This window comes from Scleropages formosus, chromosome 13 (assembly GCF_900964775.1).
Source record: "Scleropages formosus chromosome 13, fSclFor1.1, whole genome shotgun sequence".
Lineage (NCBI taxonomy): Eukaryota > Metazoa > Chordata > Actinopteri > Osteoglossiformes > Osteoglossidae > Scleropages > Scleropages formosus.
Window position 1 is genome coordinate 20,357,660 of NC_041818.1, and position 17,970 is coordinate 20,375,629.

At 45.0% G+C, this 17,970-nt stretch overlaps 1 protein-coding gene and 1 non-coding gene across 4 annotated transcripts; both read left to right on the plus strand.

The window, feature by feature from the left end:
- The first annotated feature begins 219 nt into the window (after positions 1–219).
- trnav-aac (transfer RNA valine (anticodon AAC)) lies at positions 220–292 on the plus strand. Its single transcript has one exon. It is a non-coding gene; the product is annotated as a tRNA-Val (tRNA).
- A 281-nt stretch (positions 293–573) lies between these two features.
- On the plus strand, positions 574–17,408 carry hmgxb3 (HMG box domain containing 3). Of its 3 annotated transcripts, none has more exons than XM_018756496.2 (21): positions 574–762; positions 2,558–2,722; positions 2,816–2,990; positions 3,188–3,688; positions 3,783–3,881; positions 4,052–4,183; positions 4,992–5,344; positions 5,475–5,587; positions 6,254–6,346; positions 6,465–6,553; positions 6,850–6,951; positions 7,050–7,196; positions 7,689–8,002; positions 8,208–8,335; positions 8,748–8,879; positions 9,011–9,195; positions 9,524–9,743; positions 10,220–10,353; positions 13,261–13,380; positions 13,857–14,066; positions 14,763–17,408. In XM_018756496.2, exons 2-21 carry the CDS (start codon positions 2,577–2,579, stop codon positions 15,231–15,233), a joined length of 3,864 nt encoding a protein of 1,287 aa, XP_018612012.1. In that variant the 5' UTR covers positions 574–762; positions 2,558–2,576; the 3' UTR covers positions 15,234–17,408. The 3 variants fall into 3 exon arrangements, with proteins under 3 accessions (XP_018612012.1, XP_018612013.1, XP_018612014.1); XM_018756497.2 differs by having other exon boundaries at positions 6,853–6,951; XM_018756498.2 differs by lacking the exon at positions 574–762 and having other exon boundaries at positions 2,628–2,722; positions 3,166–3,688.
- Positions 17,409–17,970: the final 562 nt, after the last annotated feature.

Here is a 17,970-nt window from a genome sequence, read left to right on the forward strand (position 1 = left end):
CAGTCACGTCGAGTGATGGCTGATGCTATGCGGAATAGAATATGCCTCATATTATGAGCCATAATTTCATGAATCTGGAACATCAGTTTGACTTCGACGAGATGGCATGTTCTGAGATCGTCCATTATCTAGCTCGTATGGTTTCGTCCACAATATAAATATTAAACGTTTTATAGTATACGCATAAATACATAAAGGTTTAACAAGAAGCGTAAGTCAGTTTCCGTAGTGTAGTGGTTATCACGTTCGCCTAACACGCGAAAGGTCCCCGGTTCGAAACCGGGCGGAAACAAATAGTTATTCTTTTAAAAATTAACCCAATTTATTATTATGCAAATTTAATCCTCAAGTAACCTCTTAAGGTTGTGGAACTAACAATAACACTGAAACTGCACATTTCCTATTCGTGATTGAACAATTTATTTTTTTTTTAAAAAACGCATTAATTTAATTTGTCCTTGCGCCTTTAAGAATATGCCCCACGTACCTAGAACGCCACGTATGATTGGTTTTTCGTGATTTATTGCTTCACGTGATTGGCCCTTTGCGTTAGCAGCAAGTCGCCATCTTGAATGAAGGACCAGGGGAAGAAAAGTAGTCCGAAAGAAGGGCTTTCTTATAGATACGGGGACACACGAACTGCAGGATTAATAAAATGGTTGCCACCGTCGGACGACCTCTGCTGATACAGCACCGCACCACGGGCAAACAGACGTGATCGAGAGGGATATTTTCGGGGGGAAGCGCTTATGTGCACCAGAGGTAAGGTTTCAATAAGGGAGCTGCTCATTGGACACTTCGCAGCCCTTTCCGTCAGTATGGAGACTCACGGATCATCCAGAGTCCTCGCGGGGAGGGGGTGACCGTGTGGCTCGCGGCGTGAGCGGCGCGCGCGCCTGCTCTTACAAGCAGCTAATTACCACAGCAGTGGAGTTAAATGGGCTTCTTACGTCTCGGCGTTCGGAGCTTTTTTTGTTGTTACCTAGTTAACTTGGCCGCCTTGCGAAACATTACAGTGACACACAGTCTGTGTTGACAAACGCTCTTTTTTTGATATTTTTTTGTAAAAGTTAAATGGCAAAAAGTGGCAGACACTGGGGGCGAAAATAATCAGAAGCAAAACAAAAGTCTAACAGATTTTTTTTAAAGTCAGAATACGGTTCTTTTTTTTAAAAAAATAACTCCACAATGACCTTGACATGATCATTTATGTTAACGCAAACTACGGGCCGCGGGGTTTCTGACTCACTGAAAACAAATTCTGTTAAACTGAGTATGGAGTGTCACATCACAGAATTCCAGGTGTAAAAGTAATTTCTGGTGATTTAGCCCTCCCCTCGTATTAGTAACATGATTAAGTCCGTAAACATTAGTGAAATGACGCACGGAAAATGTCACGTAATGACCGAATCAGTGACTTTGTTGTGTGGTTTGTTAATTATACCATTTCATGACATTAAGCCTCAGCAATCATCATCATCATCAGCAAGAAGTTAATCAGTAAAATTTACCCAGGGGTTGGGAAAACCAGTTACAGCAGCTGTGTGGTACTCTGGTAGAATTTAAGTCCAGAGCTATTTGTTTCAAACTGACATATCACATTCAGTAAAAATTGACATTTCATTATTCTTATTAGTACAGAATCATGGGGCCTCATAAGAGCGAAAGCCTCTTCAGCGTTTAAGGAATTTGTATGATATTTTGAGCCTAACACATCAATCAGGTCCCTAAAACAAAATGAAATCAGGCAGATAACGGTGATGGACCTTTAAAAACAGTACGGCTTTGAAGTACGTATGACCTGTGGGCTTATATTTCTCAATATTGTAACGACCCAGCGTTACTGTTTTAGGAGGGAGTGTGTGTTTAAATGTAAATAGTTGCATTATGGGAGATAATGTTAAATGTGTGTGTAACCACTGGGGGTACTTAAGGGGAAAATGGTAGGGTGACCGTGTCTCCCAGTGTGTCAGGGAGAATTTAGGGGTGCTAGGCAGGCTGATTATAAGTGTAGGCCCTGGAGGAAAGTGGGTCCTTGGACTGAGAGCATTATCTTTCTTGTGCTAGTGTTCAACTAAATCGTTCGTTATGAACGCTGCCTCCGCGTCCTTCTTCGCCCTATCCAAACCCATGGTGCCACGTGCCACAATATCATATGTTTTTAACAGGAAGATTTATTTCTGTTTATCACCAAAAAAAAAATTCTGGTATCGCTGATCAGACAGCGGGCCAATAAATAGTTAGCTAGTTTTGCCCGTCACTTCAAGTGGGCTATAGGCCACCGACAACAGTTTGCTGAAAATTTATGGACCAATACATATTTACCCGCAAAATCTGAGAATACTTTCTTACTCTCTTTATTGACCTTAAAAATCTTAATACTTTCATGGCAGATTCAGACGTTTGTGACAAAAATGCTTGCATCTGTATCCTCTGCAGTAAGAGCCAGTCCCGAGCTTTAGTGCAACACTGAATTATTTTATAGCTGCACACTTTGCTTGCTATAATAATATAGGAGTATATGAACCGCAGGATCTTTGCTCTTATTTTTGTCAAGGCTGAGTGCATCCGCAGAGATGGATGCTGGTTATGAGGAGACGGAAGTGAAAATCATCACAGAAGAAGTGGAGAGCTGTTACGCTTTCATGGAAGTTTCCTCACCCAAAAGGAGAAGGAAGAGTAAAAACCAGGGAGACCATGCGGATAAATCCAAAAAGCCGAGGTAACGCTTGATACGTCCGCCACGGCGAGGCTCAAAGAGTGCATCATTTGCGTTATGCTCTCATTTTGATTACAAATGGTCTCTGCCTTGTAGGTCTGCGTACCTCTTGTACTATTTTGACATTCATCAGAGTATGCAGCAGGAGTATCCCGACCTACCACAATCTGAAATTAACAAGCGGATCAGCGAGAGCTGGAAAAGGCTCAACGTGGCAGACAAGGGCTATTACTTGGAGAGAGCCAAGCTGGAGAGGGACGGGATTGACCCTGTGAGTTTTTTGTGTCCGCCAGTAAGCCGTGCGAAGCGTCTGATTCCCTTTGCTCGCTCCCACTGTGCTTTTTACTGCTTTCAGTCCTGCTGAAGTCTGTTCTGTCACACTGCAGCCTGGGTTGTGTCCTCATTACTTAAGTGACACGCATCCAGCAGATCCCTTCTAATCTTAGGGCTAACATCCCACCCCTTCAGAGCAGCCAAGGAGCGGGCACCTCCACTGATGTCCCAGGCTTCCGGAAAATCCTACCCCGGGCAAACTACGTACTCCTCCCTAAGGGGGGGATTCCGGAAGAGGATAGGGTGTCTGGCCCGGTGGAGGTATGTATGGAGACCATCGAACCCCTGGGGGAGGGTCTCTCAGTGGGGGGCCAGCCTGTCTCGCACGAGACCCTCTTATCGCTAGGCAGCGAAGTGGAGCTGTCGGAGCAATGCATTGCCATCGAGGGGCTGACGGATGAGACAGCGGCCGTTCTCAGCCGTCCAGGAGCTCTGCAGGAGATTCTGTCCCAGTGCTCATCCAGTGCCGCGCAGGACAAGCAACCTGCTGGCTTCCTAGTGAAGGAGGAGCCTACAGAAACAGGCGACGCTTACAGTGCCGTAGGCATGTTGATGGAGGAGGGGGGTGTGAGCAGCCAGGTGGTACAACACATCAAGGAGGACGCGACACACCTGGTCACCATTGTCCCTAACCAGGTAAGAGCACACTTTCTCAGCATTTGTACCGCTTGTCTCTGTGTTGGACACAGATAAAAGATCTGCAAGCTATTGTATTCCTCTTTTTCCACAGGAACTGGTGGAGTCCAAAATACCATCTACCACCAGCTCTCTTGTCATGGTTCCTGTTACATCCAGTCAGGAGCCTGACCCAAAACCGTCCTTAAAACTGGTCAGTTTTTTTCTCAGCCGTTTTATAATTTTTTTTAATACTTTTTTTTCACTACTTCAGTGGCTTCCTGCCTTCATTTCCCTCCTTGGACAACCTTGCAGAGAAACACACACTTTTTGTTTACTTGTAAATATACACTTTTAAACATGGTGCCATTTTAATTTTCCTAGTCTATAAAATACACCAGAAGAGGGCGTGGAAGTTGCCACACACCTGGCTGCTCATTCTCATATGTCACCCGTCACAAACCACCCTACTGCCCAGACTGTGGACAGCACCTCGGGGGCAAATGGGTGCCCACTGTAAGTGTATGCATGGTGTCTGCAGTGCATGTTTTCAGTTTAGTGGTGAACACACCCTGCTTTATAATTAAGAGAAGTCAGGGTTTGCGGTCATTCATCATTCCTTTCCTAGTTTTAATTGCCTGAAAGTCTCTCATTGCGACATATTTATACCACAGAAATGTTTGTATGCTTTCTAAAGGCAGAGTCATCCAGAGGAGAGTCCTCTTGACCCCTATAGCAACCAAACCTTTTACACAGGAACATAATGTGTGTTTGGGGGGGCGGGGCTGCTTGGAGTATCTTTAGAATAGAATAGAATAGAATAGAACTTTATTTGCCATTTGTACACGGGCACATACGAATTCTTGAGCGATGCTGAGAGAGTCAAATGTAAAAACAACATATACACAGTAAATACTCTAAAACTTCAATAAATAAAGCTACAATAATAGAATAAATACAATAACTACAGTAAAAGAGGGAGTAAATACTGAAAAAGGAGGAAATACTATTAAAAAAAAGGAGGGGAGCAAATACTTTGGGTGGGGGTGGGGGCAGGAATAAAAAACGCAATACACACAAAGCACACCCGAAGTACACAGTAAAATATTCCATACGCAGTGAAATACACAGTAAAGACTACAATAATACTGTTAATAGTAATATTAACAGGCTAATGGTTAATGTTAATAATAATATTAATGCTCTGATGATTATTGCACATTTTATTCTTGCACCCATAGAGGTTAAGTATTGCACTTCGAGGTTAATTTAACAATGTCTCAGTGAATCAAACTCATCAGCTGTCCAACTCTGAGTCCCTCAGGCAAAGAAAGTTCAGGCCAAGGCAGCTGCTGTTACTGCCAAATCGTCTCCACGGAAACTGCTGAGGAATCCCAGCCATCCAGGCACGACACACCCAGAGCCCGTGACGCAGCTCATCGTTAAGTCGACCTCCCTGGGGGGTGACCGGCTGCAGTGGAAGGAAGTGGCGGTGACCGACAGTCAACAGTTGGCTGCTCCGTGTGCCCCCCTGGACAGGAGTGCTGGAGTCCAGCGGCCGAGCCAGGATCCCACGGAGATCAAGAAGGATCCAAGGCTGATATCTGTGTGCAAAGTGCCAGCAGGGGGCAGTGTGGACCTTGTGTTACCCACTGTTGTGTCCAAGGCACCTACCATGTGAGAGCTGTCGAAGACACAGTATCACTCATCTGTCCCTCTTTTTATTTTTTTTGAATTTCACAGCTCATAGCTAATGGAAGGAAATGAGTTGCCATAGCAAGGTTTCCACTCTATCACTCTTTTTCAGCGAAAAATCTATGGCACCATTTTCCAGTGTGAGGGCTAGAACAAGGGAGAAGAGTTCTGTTTTAGGGCCCAAACGTCGTGTCCGTGCTATCCTTCCTGCTCCAACCACCGCAGGTGAGTACATTCCTTAGATCCTTATTAAAGCACTTTTCTATGAAATACAGTGTTGAGTTCAATGAGCAAAAGAAATACATATCTAGTTTTTATTGATACATTGCATTTACATTTCGATACATCTGTAGCTGTATGTGTGGTGGTAAAGGCATAGAATGGGACAGTCTTGTTTACATCTCGGAAGTATGTTTACTGTTGGCTGTTTAATACAGGAGAATAGAATATTTAATAAAAAGGTTTGTCATAGCAGAGCTGACTGTAGTAAATGCAGAGCAGTTAAGAGGGATATCATGTTGGAGTGTTGGCGGTGATGGAGTGACTGGGGGACCAGAGCAGAGTGAGGAAAGTGGCCTGGCTGGGCTGAGAAGCTGCTCAGCCTTTCCGAAGAGCCACACATCCCACACTTTGCCTTGTAGGTCGGAGCCAGGGTTTGAATGTAGTATGAACCATTATCCATAGACTGTGTGTGGGCAGAAACTAAAAACCAGATAGGCTCTCAGGTCCTGGTTGTATTGGAGAGTTCGGGTTGTATAAGCAGAAAGGCCAGCCAGATGTTTGTTCGGAATACAGCTGTAGATTGAAGGAATTTAAAGCAGAACTAAAAGTAGACTCCCATGATTGGTTGTGGTTCCTCAAAGGAGTTTGCTTTAACTATCTCGGTTGCAGGTCCTGGCTCTCGAACCACTTTCGTCCAGTGGGTCACGGTGCCCCCTGAAAAGGTTAAAGAGATAGCAGTATCAAAACTCAACGTCAAAACAGGTAGAATCTGCTCCTCCTTGTCTGTAGATGTATCTAGAAAAGAATATGGTGCAATGTGACTTGATCCTTGTGTATTATTGTTATTAATATATTTAATAAAGCATTTTGTTGTTTTTAGCTAATCCTTCACTGGAGAAGGTATCAGGCCTGAAGCCCAGCACGCTGAAGCAGCTTGGACATGCTGTGAAGCCTGTCCACCAGGAGCAGGTTTGTACTTGTAATGAACTAGTTTCATGTTCAGTGGTGTGTGTGGCTTGTAGTGACAGTTATGTCCCAAACCTCTCACGTGCATCCTGCTTTTCTTGGTTTTAGGAGTGTTTCCTAAGACTGCATGCTGTTAGCTGCTCACACATTAACTGCTGACTCGACAATACATGCTTTCAAGTGCTTTTGCAGTTTGAAGGGCTCTGAAGTTCTAGTGATTGATAAACTCATTGACTGTTTGGGTGGGTGGACAGAAAAATGGACATTCAGAGTAACACCATTCCTTCTCTTGCACCTAGCAGACCCCCCATGGCATGACCAATACCAGTCAGTATATTGTGACTGATAAAGGGCTCAAGATCCTGTCCGTTGTGTCCTTCAAAAGTACGGCTTCTACCTTGGTAAGTGTACAAAAGGTTTATGAGGTTTGTGTAGTAATAATAATAACAAAAAACTGTTACAATCACTGCCATGACAGACAGTTCTGTTCCTTTGTTAGGACCTCGGTCTGTCCACGGCGCGGGGCAGGGGCAAGTGCAAGAACCCAGCCTGTGACTATGTGTACAAGAACAGACACAAGCCACCTGTGTGTCCCACCTGTGGCTGGGAGCTCAGCAAGAAGGACAGCAAGAAGCCTGGGCTTACGGTCAGTCTCTTTCGTTCTTTTCACTCCCTCCCTACGTACGTCACTTGTCATTCCTCCTTACAGCGCTGTGTTATTTAATATTAAATATAATTCAGATTTCCTCCATTGTAGCAGGTAAGACTATAAAACACTATATTGAATATGTTGTAAGACTGATTGCTATGGCTGCATGATGTTGGTGTGTGTAGTAAAGCAATGCCAAATGACAGCCAATCTTAGAAATTACTGTCTGTTATGAGCGTAGTGGTTAGAGCTGCTGCATTTGGACCTAAAGGTCACAGGTTTGATTCTCACCTTTGGCCTTAATACTATAAAATTGCTCTGGTAAAAATTACCCAGCTCTATAATTAGGTAGGTAATTGTAGGTAGAGCAACATTGTAAGTCGCTTTGGAGAAAAGTGTCAGCTAAATGAAGAAAAGTACTGTAAAAAATGCAAATTTACCCGTGTTGGACTAATGTTTTTCCTTTGTGTGTTTTGCGGGCTGGGGCAGAGCGGGTCAGAACCTGACTCAGCCGGCTTCCTGGACCCATACCGCCCCCTGAGCCCGGCACAGAAGGAGACGCAGCGCCAGTCGACCCTGCAGCTGCTGCGGCGCTCGATCCAGCTCCCGGAGAGCGAGGCAGAGCTGCAGGAGGTCATGGCACTGATCCAGGAGCTCAACAGCGCACAGGTGGTTCTGTCCGGCACTGAGGGGGAGAGTGGCATCTCCTTGGCTGTGGAGCAGAGTGGGTGGCCGCGGTTCTACGAGTCGGCTGCACAGGAATGTGCCCTCTGCCACTTTCCCCTCTTCAAGGGCGGTCAGAGGTAGGAGTGTCTCTCATGACTCTCTTCTTAGTGCTGCAGCTGCCCTCAAAGGGATCTCAGGGTGATTCCAGAGTCCAGCTTTGTGTTGCATATGAGATTGACAGATCAGGTGTAAGGTTGTTACTCGTTTTCTGATTGGCCGGAGCTTCAGATCAGTTTGTGTGTGCAGCATGAGTCAGTAACCTGCGCAATGTGTGTGCTCCAGCTCTGTGGCTGGCCAGGAGGACTGCTGGCTGCTGACAGACTCCCACATCCAGACTGCCACAATCCAGCTGAAGATCTGTCTGAATCCCCAGTGTCTGGCACTGCACAGTTTCTGTGATATCCACCCAGGTAGGCCGACCCAGAGCGTCTTGGGGAAACTCAGCATACCCAGCAGCATTGTATAATTGTGAAACTCATTGACAGAAAACATTTTTTTTCTTTCCCTAAAACTTGAAAGCAGTTCTTGTCTGCTTGGTTGCGGAAACAATAATTAATTTACAGAGTAAGAGGTCAATGCACCATGCCAAAAAAGAGAACATAGACTCAAAGATAGAAAGATAATTTGAAACTAATGTTGCTAGAAGCGTTGCTGTCAACCAACCTTTATTCTCCCTTATTTAGTGTCGTTTCCCTTGTTCCTCCTCTTACTGCTGTCAGGAATGTGACCTCTCATCCTCACGAAACTTTTGAAGCCCGCTAAACTGAAATTGAACTTCGTCTCACTTCTGCTGTCAAACATGGCCCTTATTTTATATCATAGGTCTTTTCAACGTGGGAAACAAACTTCTGGTGAGCTTGGATCTCCTCTTCAAGATCCGTAGCCAGATCAAGGCAGGCCATGACCCAAATGAAGCTGCTCTCATGGTTCTCAACAGTGTGCAAAACCAGCCTGGTAAACACGGTAGAAAATCTGAACCGTCCAACGGACTCTGATCGTATTCTGTCTTTCACCAGCGATGGTCTGAATTGAATAAAATACATTTCTATGTGCATGTGCCTCTAACCGCCCATGTCTTTTTTTAGTTCACACACTCAACTCCAAGGAGGTGTCCCACATCCAGGAGTTGCTTTGCAGTGGCTACTGGGCCTTCGAGTGCCTGACGCTCCGTGACTACAATGACATGATCTGTGGTGTTTGTGGCATTGTGCCCAAGGTGGAGATGGCACAGCGCAACGCCAGCAACGTGCTGCAGCTAAAAAATGTGGAGGTGAGCCCTGAGGCTTGTTCCAGAAGCTGAGGTTTTGGTCTCGTGACTCATGACTCAAAAGATCACTGGTTCAAGTGCGTTCACAGGAAACACTCTTCTTTCGTACCCTTGAGCAAGGTGCTTAGCTTAACTAACCTTAGAAGGTGTATCTGTATAATTGTGTAAAAAATATGACCGCAAAAGTCACGTTGCATAAGAACATCTAGCTATTGGTGACATTGAGTTTTTATTTAAACACAAAGTGTGTCATGTGCCCGTGCTAGTTTTTGTGGGTTTCGCAGCTAGACAGCTTCAACCACAAACTGAATGGCACGTTTCTCCTCTCTAGTTCACGTGGCCAGACTTCCAGGCAGCCGACGAAGTGAATGTAGATGACTTCTGGCTCACCATGGAGAGCGAGGCCATCGAGCAAGCGGCTTTTCCCTCCAGCATTCCCATCACCAAGTTTGACGCCTCCATCATTGCTCCCTTCTTTCCGCCTCTCATTAGGAACTCCGTCGTTATCAACACTGAGAAGGACAAGAATGTCTTCGACGTCGCACCTGCAGGTACCGAGGCCTCAACTAAATTGGTCCACTTTGAACCTTCAGCCAAGTCTGAAGCTGCTCACTGCTGTGAGAAAACCCATGACCCTAATGACATAATGCATTACTGTGTCCTCCTTTAGTTTGTAAAATAGTTTGTCCAGGTAGGGTGGTGCCTCTGAATTGTCCTTAGTGAATAAGTGATTGTGATTTTCCTGTGATAGAGTGGTACCCTCTCCAGGGTGTACCCTTCCTCTATTGCTTGTGGGATAGGCTCCAGACCACTGCAACCCTGCACTGGATTGTTGGTGATTGGTGGATAAATCAAGGAAGTAGTATGGGTATGATATTAGCAGACTGAATGATGTCGGTTTTCCAGAGACATCACCCTGCTCAGATGTACTGCATCACCAGAGTTTCAGTGTAGTCCATCTTGTGCTGTCCCCTCGGTTCTGGATTGTGCTCATTGCAAGGTAATACCTGAGAGCCTTGTGTTGCAGGTGACCCGTCAGCTTTGGTTCGCCAGATCCACGAGGGTGCTTTGAAGCCGGAGCAGATCCAGGGCCACAGCATGGAGGAGCTGAGGGTGGTTCTGGAGCGTTGTGGCATCCCTTGTGGGCCAGAAAGTTCTAAGGTATGGACTTGGTTGGGCAAAGGAGGTTTTATGGGTGGCACTGTAGTACAGTGCGTTGTGCTGGTGGCTCGCAGTGCCTGGTCTCCATGGTTGGATTTAGGTTGTATCGCCGTTTAGTCTTTGAATAACTGTAACTGTAAACCTTCCATAGTATGTGTGTCTCTGCTTGTGTGTACAGCTGGTAGCATAGTGGATAGAGTTGCTGCCTTTAACTCTAAAGCTAAAACAAAGCTAAGCTTCAGCTGTAGTATCCTTGAGCACAGTACTTACTCTGGATTGCTTCAGTAAATTACCCAGCTGTATAAATGGGTAAATAATTGTAAGATCATAACTGTAACCATAACATTCTAAGTTGCTGTGGAGGAAAGTGTCAGCAAAATGAATAAATGTGTTACGTTGCTGTGGTGTATGAATGCGTGAATGATTGTACGGAATTTAGTGTAGTGGCACCTGGGATGAAAGTGTAAGCCAGACACTACATAGCAGTATCAGTGTGTGTTGCTTTGGAGAAAATAGTTTGCTAAATTGATAAATGTAAAAGTAAACTTTTCACTGTGTAGAGTTTGCATGTTCTGTCTGTGTCTACGTCAGTTTCCTCTGGGTGTTCCCGTTTACCTTCCACAGTCCGAAAACATGCTGTTCAGGTGGATCGGTGACACTTAAACTCACCCATAGTGTGTAAATGTGTGAGACAGGGAGAAAGTATGTTTGACTGGTGTATGGATGAGTGACCCATTGTAAATGATGTATGTAGCAGTGTAAGTCACCTTGGGTGAGTAAAGTGTGTTCTGATAACACTACATAGAGTTCACTGGAAGCAACTTAGGAGAAAAGCTAAATTAATAAACACAAACTTAATTTCTCTAATAATAACTTACTGTTATACTCCAGACAACCCCTAACATTCAAATCTGCCTGTTTTTCAGGCTATGGGTCATAGTGGGACTCGTGATATGCCGATCTTTCTCTTTAACGTTAACTTAGGCATATTTATAGCTCTATAAAAAGTACTACTTTATGGTAGCCATTAGTTGACTGTCTTCTTTGTTTGTGTCTGTTTTTCTTGCCTTATGCCTGTGTTAAAGCGCTCTGTGTCACTGTGTGAGAAGAGCGCTCTATAAAAATAAATTGAAATTGAATTTAAAAGCCCTCAGACTAGTTGAGAAAATGCTCAGATTCATGGGAAAAGTTTCTTGGTGTACAGAAAACCAAGCCTGTATTCTTACCATGAACCTCTTCTGTATGAATTTTGATTATTTTTCTTGTCAACATCCACTCCCTTTGAATTACCGTAGATAATTTTTTATGAATTACTTACCGTACCATTACAGTATATCTCTCTTCTTTACATTTGCTCATCATGAATTGCATGAAGTGCCGCTGCTTTGTTAGTCACCAGATTGTAATGCTCACCCTTGTTTGTTGTATGTAATGTTTTCCTGATTGATCCCAGAGGCACTTGGAGAAGTGAGGTTTCAGGTTACCCAGGATATGTTTTCTGGCCTCGTTATGCACTTCCAAGGAATCCGCTTATTCTCCTTTTCCAAAAGTCTTAGCGCATTTCCTGACTACTTGGCTGAACCAAACTCGCCACACCCCACAAACACGCTCTCCTCTTTACTGGTTCCCATTATCTCCAGAATAACAGTTAATATGTTGCCAAGATAGTTTTGTGATGACAAATGTTGCATTAATTGCAGTCCTTTTGTATTTACCTCGTGTGCTCATTATATGAACACTGTTTTGGGGCATCTAAAGAGCCCACTTCTGCTAGTAAGGGGATCCATAAAAGGAGGAGGTTTGAGAAGAGGGAAAAGTTCACTTGCAAGGCTTTGACCTTTCAGTTATTGTTTGGCCTTCTGGTCACTCTTTGTCTGAATTTTTTTTTCCTCTTTTATTTCCCCATAAAGGTTTCTGTTCTTACAAATTCCGGACACTTGCTTTTGTCCTGGACTTTCCAGCACATCTTCTGCTATGACTCAGTTTCCTGCCCAAATGTGGACTTTGTGAGATTCGCTTAGGATGCTTAGAATGGGTGATATTTATGGCGATACGCTGTGAAATCTCAAAACTCAGAGTGGTCTGATGACAGTCAGCAAATGGTCTATGTTGTTGTCCTTGCCTATGGAAAGGTCTGTATCAATAGGTCTATCTTTGGTCCTGTTCAGACCTTATCAAGCACCAGTTGAACACGTGCGAGATGTGCTGTTCACACCATTGACTCACAGATGAGTCTCATTCCACCCAGCCAATTCACCCAAGGATCATCTAATCGAGATTCCGGTACGAAAAGATGGGTTGATATTCAGTGCGTTGTGGCAACAGGTCTAGATACGCACCGCTGATTCAAAGGAAAATAAAACTGGAAGGAGAAGAAAAATTTGACAGAAATGAAGTGATAATGACAGTCTGCTGTGGTTTATAATCTTTCTATGTATACGTGGCCCGCACAAACATGCCATGGGTTTGTAGAGTGAGGTTGTGTAACTGAAATATGAGCAACTCTACGACCACGTCCTCTCAAATCCTGCTCCTGAACATCCGCTCACGTTTGGCACAATGCCGGATGCCGTTTTATGCATAGAATGGTTAGCCACTCTTTGGTAGCTTTTCAGTAGTTTCCGGCTTTTAATAAATAAACAAAATGTCAGCATGTTAGGAATCTCACGGACAGAAGTTATTATCCAAGGTAATTATTATTATTTTTTTAAACTCTGGGATGAGTGACAAAGAGAGGCGAAACACACTGTTGGATGGAATTTGAACTTAAATGTTAGAGAATTACAAATGAAAGTGGTTTCATTCTTGGCCACCTGTGTATTACATTGATGAGTCTCCATTGTTCTCTGCGGAGCTCCCATCTCATGTAAACTTCCTGCCTTTTATTGCTATGTCAATCCCCCCCAGGGCCAGATGATGGGCTTGGTATGTGCACTGTATGCCCATGTACAGAATGGCTTCGTGTCCAGCCCCCAGCCCCCTCCTCACCTGACCGCTGGCAAGCTGTACAAGATGTGTCCACACCAGGTAAGACCTGCCGCAGCATGCCAGGCCAGCATGGATTGGTTAGCTCTTGCTCTTGTTTACCTCACAGCGTGGGTAGGGTCACGAGAGTTTATTCTGTGAAACGTAGAAATGCACACTCCTCGTGACTCATCAGTCTGCCCAGTCCTGAGACGTCGGCCCCTTTTCACGCATCACAGTGGAAAGTCGATTTGAAGTGGCATGAAGGAGTCAGCCTCCCACTTCCTGCCCCAGTTTGCATCAACCCTCTCAGTGCACAGCGCTCTTGTTCCATGCCTCACTGCCGGTGCCTGCTGTGCCTCCAGTGGCTTGCTCTCTCAGACATGCTCCCTCAAATTTGGTGAATGAGTAATGGTTTTCCAAGCCTGAGGTGGCAGACGGGCACTTACCGTTGGCATGCGTCAGGTAACCTGTAGACGCTCAGGCCGCAGGTGGTGCCGTGCTGTGTGACGACTGACCACCAGTCCCTCTCTTCCCAGGTGGTGTGTGGCTCCAAGTACATGGTGAGGGGTGAGACCGCCCGCGACCATGTGGACCTACTGGTGTCATCCCGCCACTGGCCGCCGGTGTATGTGACGGACTGCGCTCGACAAGTCGCGCTCTGTACCGATGTCCATTACCCTGACCTGGCATGGCAAATGTGGGGCAAAAACCAAGGCTGCTTCTCCGACCCAATGGGTGAACTGGAGGTGGGTGTTTCAGATCCAGATGTCAAAGCATAACTTTAGATCTTGGTTGGTCAGCACTTGAGGGTTTGAGTTGAGCGTAGTACATTCACAGCATGTAATCCCTGCCACTCACTATAGAAACTTCTTGTGAACAGCTTAGGACTTTTCCTGAAAGAACTAAAAATATAATGCATAGGAAATGAGGTGTAGACGATATGGAGAAGTTGACCGGTGAGACAGAATCTTTATATAAAATGGACATAGATGGCCAGACACAGTTGACCAAGCGGAATTGTTTACACTTCTGTTATTGGGTGAAATTCATGTCAACATGTTAGTTGATATTAGTTTGAGGTACTTCCCACCTGGAAAGCTTTTAACAGATTAACCAGTTAGCGGCTGGTACCTTCTGTATTGTCTGGGTTTATGCTGTTGGCAGTAAGAATCACCATATTCAAGCAGCTTGAGGACTCCGATGTATCCCTGGTGATAAACATCATATTCAGTTTGCCAAGATCAGTCCAAAAATAGCAGTTCTTTCCAAATAAGCAGTGCTTTTCAACAAGTCTAAGCAAGGAGATTTGGGAAGCAGACTTAGAATCTGAAACCTAGCACTGCTTCAGAACAACAGCACAACAAAGAAAATTGCACTGTCGTGCATCTGCCACTTGTTGTGCTGGATGTCTCAGTCCTTGACTGTGGATCTTCTCCCCTCAGTACGTTTCCTGTGCAGAACTCCAGGATCAGCAGTACAGCATGGACCTGTCTGGGGTCGAGAGTTCTCCAGTACACCCCATCACCAAGTCCTCATCCCGCTGGATCGTGCACCCTGGCGAAGCAGGCGATGGGGCACCTGAACTTCGTCACCACTCTATGGTGCTCTGCCAGGAACTGGAGCCATATCAGAAACTCGCTGCTGCCCAGCAGGAGTGCGAAACGGACGGCGGAGTCACCTCTGTGCGCCGCAGGCCACTGGTGTTTGACAATGCTGCCTACTATTACCTCTACAATCGGCTGATTGACTTCCTCACCAGTAGGGACATCGTAAACCAGCAGATCAGTGACGTCCTGCAGGGCTGCCAGCCTGGAGAGGTGGTGATCCGGGACACGCTGTACCGCCTGGGTGTGGCGCAGATCAATACAGAGGTGGATCCAGGGACGGAGCCAGAGGAGACAATTGTGTCCTAGAGCAAGGGCGTGTACTTGCTGTCTGCAGTCTCCTATCAGTGTCATCCAGTGGCCCTACAGCCCTTGAAGTTCTCTATTTGCAGAATGAGGAATATTGCACTTTTAAGCAAGCCATAGATTACCCTGCTTAAATTTAAATCTGTTTTCTAATTTTCTATGATTTGAGGAAAAATGCTGCCAACAGAGCCAAATCTGTTGACTATGAATCTTCACATAAATGATTTTGTCCAGTTCACATTATAGCTCGCTATAGAGTTTCACACGAGGGAGCTCAGTGGTAGTGATCGAATCTCTAGGGAGAAAAGTGTCTCCCGTTCTGGCTTTTAAAGTGTTCAACCTCAGTTTTTAAAACGCTGTGATATGAATGCCCTGACAGAAGAGTGTAAACGTCAGAAGTCGACACATCGCACTTCAGGCTTGCAGTTTCTGGAATACTCCTCCACCTGTCAGGATCTGCTTGCACTCATTTTGACTGACACTGTAATGTCCTTCAGCTCTCCACGTGCATGGCCAAACCTGCAGGGACACATCTACTGGGGATGAGAGAGAAGGTGACAATAGCGCCGATGCTGAGGAGTGGCTCAGTGATCTGTTTGTCACCTTGTGTTGCCTTGCTGCCGGGGCTGATGGACAGTGTTTAGAGTTTAGGACGCACTGGGAAGCGTGATGAGTTCCACTGTAAGAAAGCCTGTTTTCTGGCCAGAGTCGTAAATGGAGAGACGTGGTGAAACTGCCTAGTATATCAAAATATGTACCGCTTGGATGACCCTGGGTTTGAACAGATGGAAGAGGACATTGACACTCATGGCCAACGTGAAGTTTTAAATCTGGCCTAATTTATTTTAAATTTCAACAACCAAATATCGGCATGTAGGTTGTAACCTATGGATGACTGTAAATACATGGACTGAAATGAGAAACAAAACATAATTGGCATTAAAGTGGTAGTTCCACTACCACTTCTCTTTTTGGAAAGGCAGATCTATTTTGTTTATTCTCAATGAAATCTTAACCCCATGCTCATCACAGGCTGATCTAAGGCCCAGGCAGTCTGGTTGACGGCTCCAAGTGAAGCAAATTTCAGCTGCATGGACTTGGAGGAGCTACAAGATGAAGTGATTTGGTGACTCCAGTTCCCAGTAGCATTTTTCCTCCTCCTGATGTCATTGTTTGCTTCTTATTGCTGATCTCACTCTTCTGCAATAGTTATCAATCCAGCAGGGCTCAGAGATGGATTCTGCCTGTGCTATAGATGACCATCACACACCACCTTGTCCTGCATCCTGTGCCGCTTGCTGATCCATTCCTTTCTGCATATCCTGACAGACGCCAGTGTTTACTGTTACTCCATACTTTGGATTGTATTTCTGCATAGTTTTTTTTTTATTTTTAATTTTATTTATTTTTTTTAAGGGATTGAAAGTTCAGGGAGTGTTTTCTCAAATCCAACTTTCAACATTTGACAGTTTTACGTGAAATTATTTCCTCCCACTGAGTTTTGGGAATAAGCTTTCCTGAAAAGGTGAATTACCAAGGTCAATAAATGCACGATTACTGGAACTCTTGGGTTTTCTTAATCCAGCTTCCTGTATATTTCCTTCTCGGAGAGGGTGGTCCCAAGTCCTCACCTATCCAGCTGGAACTCCTCTACCTCTGAAAATATGTATACAAGAGAAATCTCTTCCTGTCAGAATGGAGAACTGATCTCTGAAAAGGACAGTTCTCATGTTTGAGCTTGATTTCCCCCCCCCCCCCTTGGTAACCTAAAACGAGCATCAAGTTATTTGGTGTGTGTGTGTGTGTGTGGCATTTTCGTGCTATGCGTCTCTGCAGCTCCTTGTTCAGAGCAGTTGCTTGTGCTGGTGTGCATTCTGTCTTTTGTTATTATTGAATCATCTGCTGAATTGCAGACCGGGGGGCGTGGAGGAATCCTGGGAAATTTTCCTTCTTCTGCTCAACCTCATCCCACTTCCCCTTTTGTACCTGGCAACTGTCCCATCTCTTCACCTTTGTGTACTAGCAACGGACTCAGTCGGTCTGAGGTTGGCCTGGTTTCACTGATGATGGGGAGACTCATCCCTGCCTTCTGTGAAGGGACTTGAAGATGTTTTATGGCGTCCTCTGTCATACGACAACTGTAAATGCTCCTCTGAAAAATAAACATGTTTTACCTTAAAACCCTTCCCGTGCTCCTTCTGCATTCATATCTTTCAAAGTACAGGCTCAGTGTGGACAGGAATACTTTTACCTCCTCTGTGCCCTGCTTTCTCAAGCAGGAATCTCAGATGTCGATATTATATGAATGCTTTTCTGTGAATCGGATATATTTGCAAAGGCACGGTTTGTGTGTTTCAGCAACATCTGTATTTTGTTCACCAGGGGTGCAGTGTGGAAATGATGTGTCCTTCATGACAAAATGTACATCCTTGTAGTTTCTACTTTCGGTAATTTTAGCATGTAATTGAGGACATTCATGGTTGGTCCCCTTTTCACTGCACGAGGCTGTGCTGCAGAGCGATCACAGTGGACTGTGAGTGTCGTCATGGTTTTCCACTTTTCCAGATGAAACCCAGACTAAGCTAACCACGTGGGTCTTAGTATACATTTTGTTTTTGAACTTATTGTCCAGTCAGGACAGCAACGTCTTGTACACATTTTAATTTAAAATGCATGAGCCTTTGGCTTGTAGTCTGCTGACGGTGCAGGTGATGCTCGAAGAAGATGGGACAATTATTAT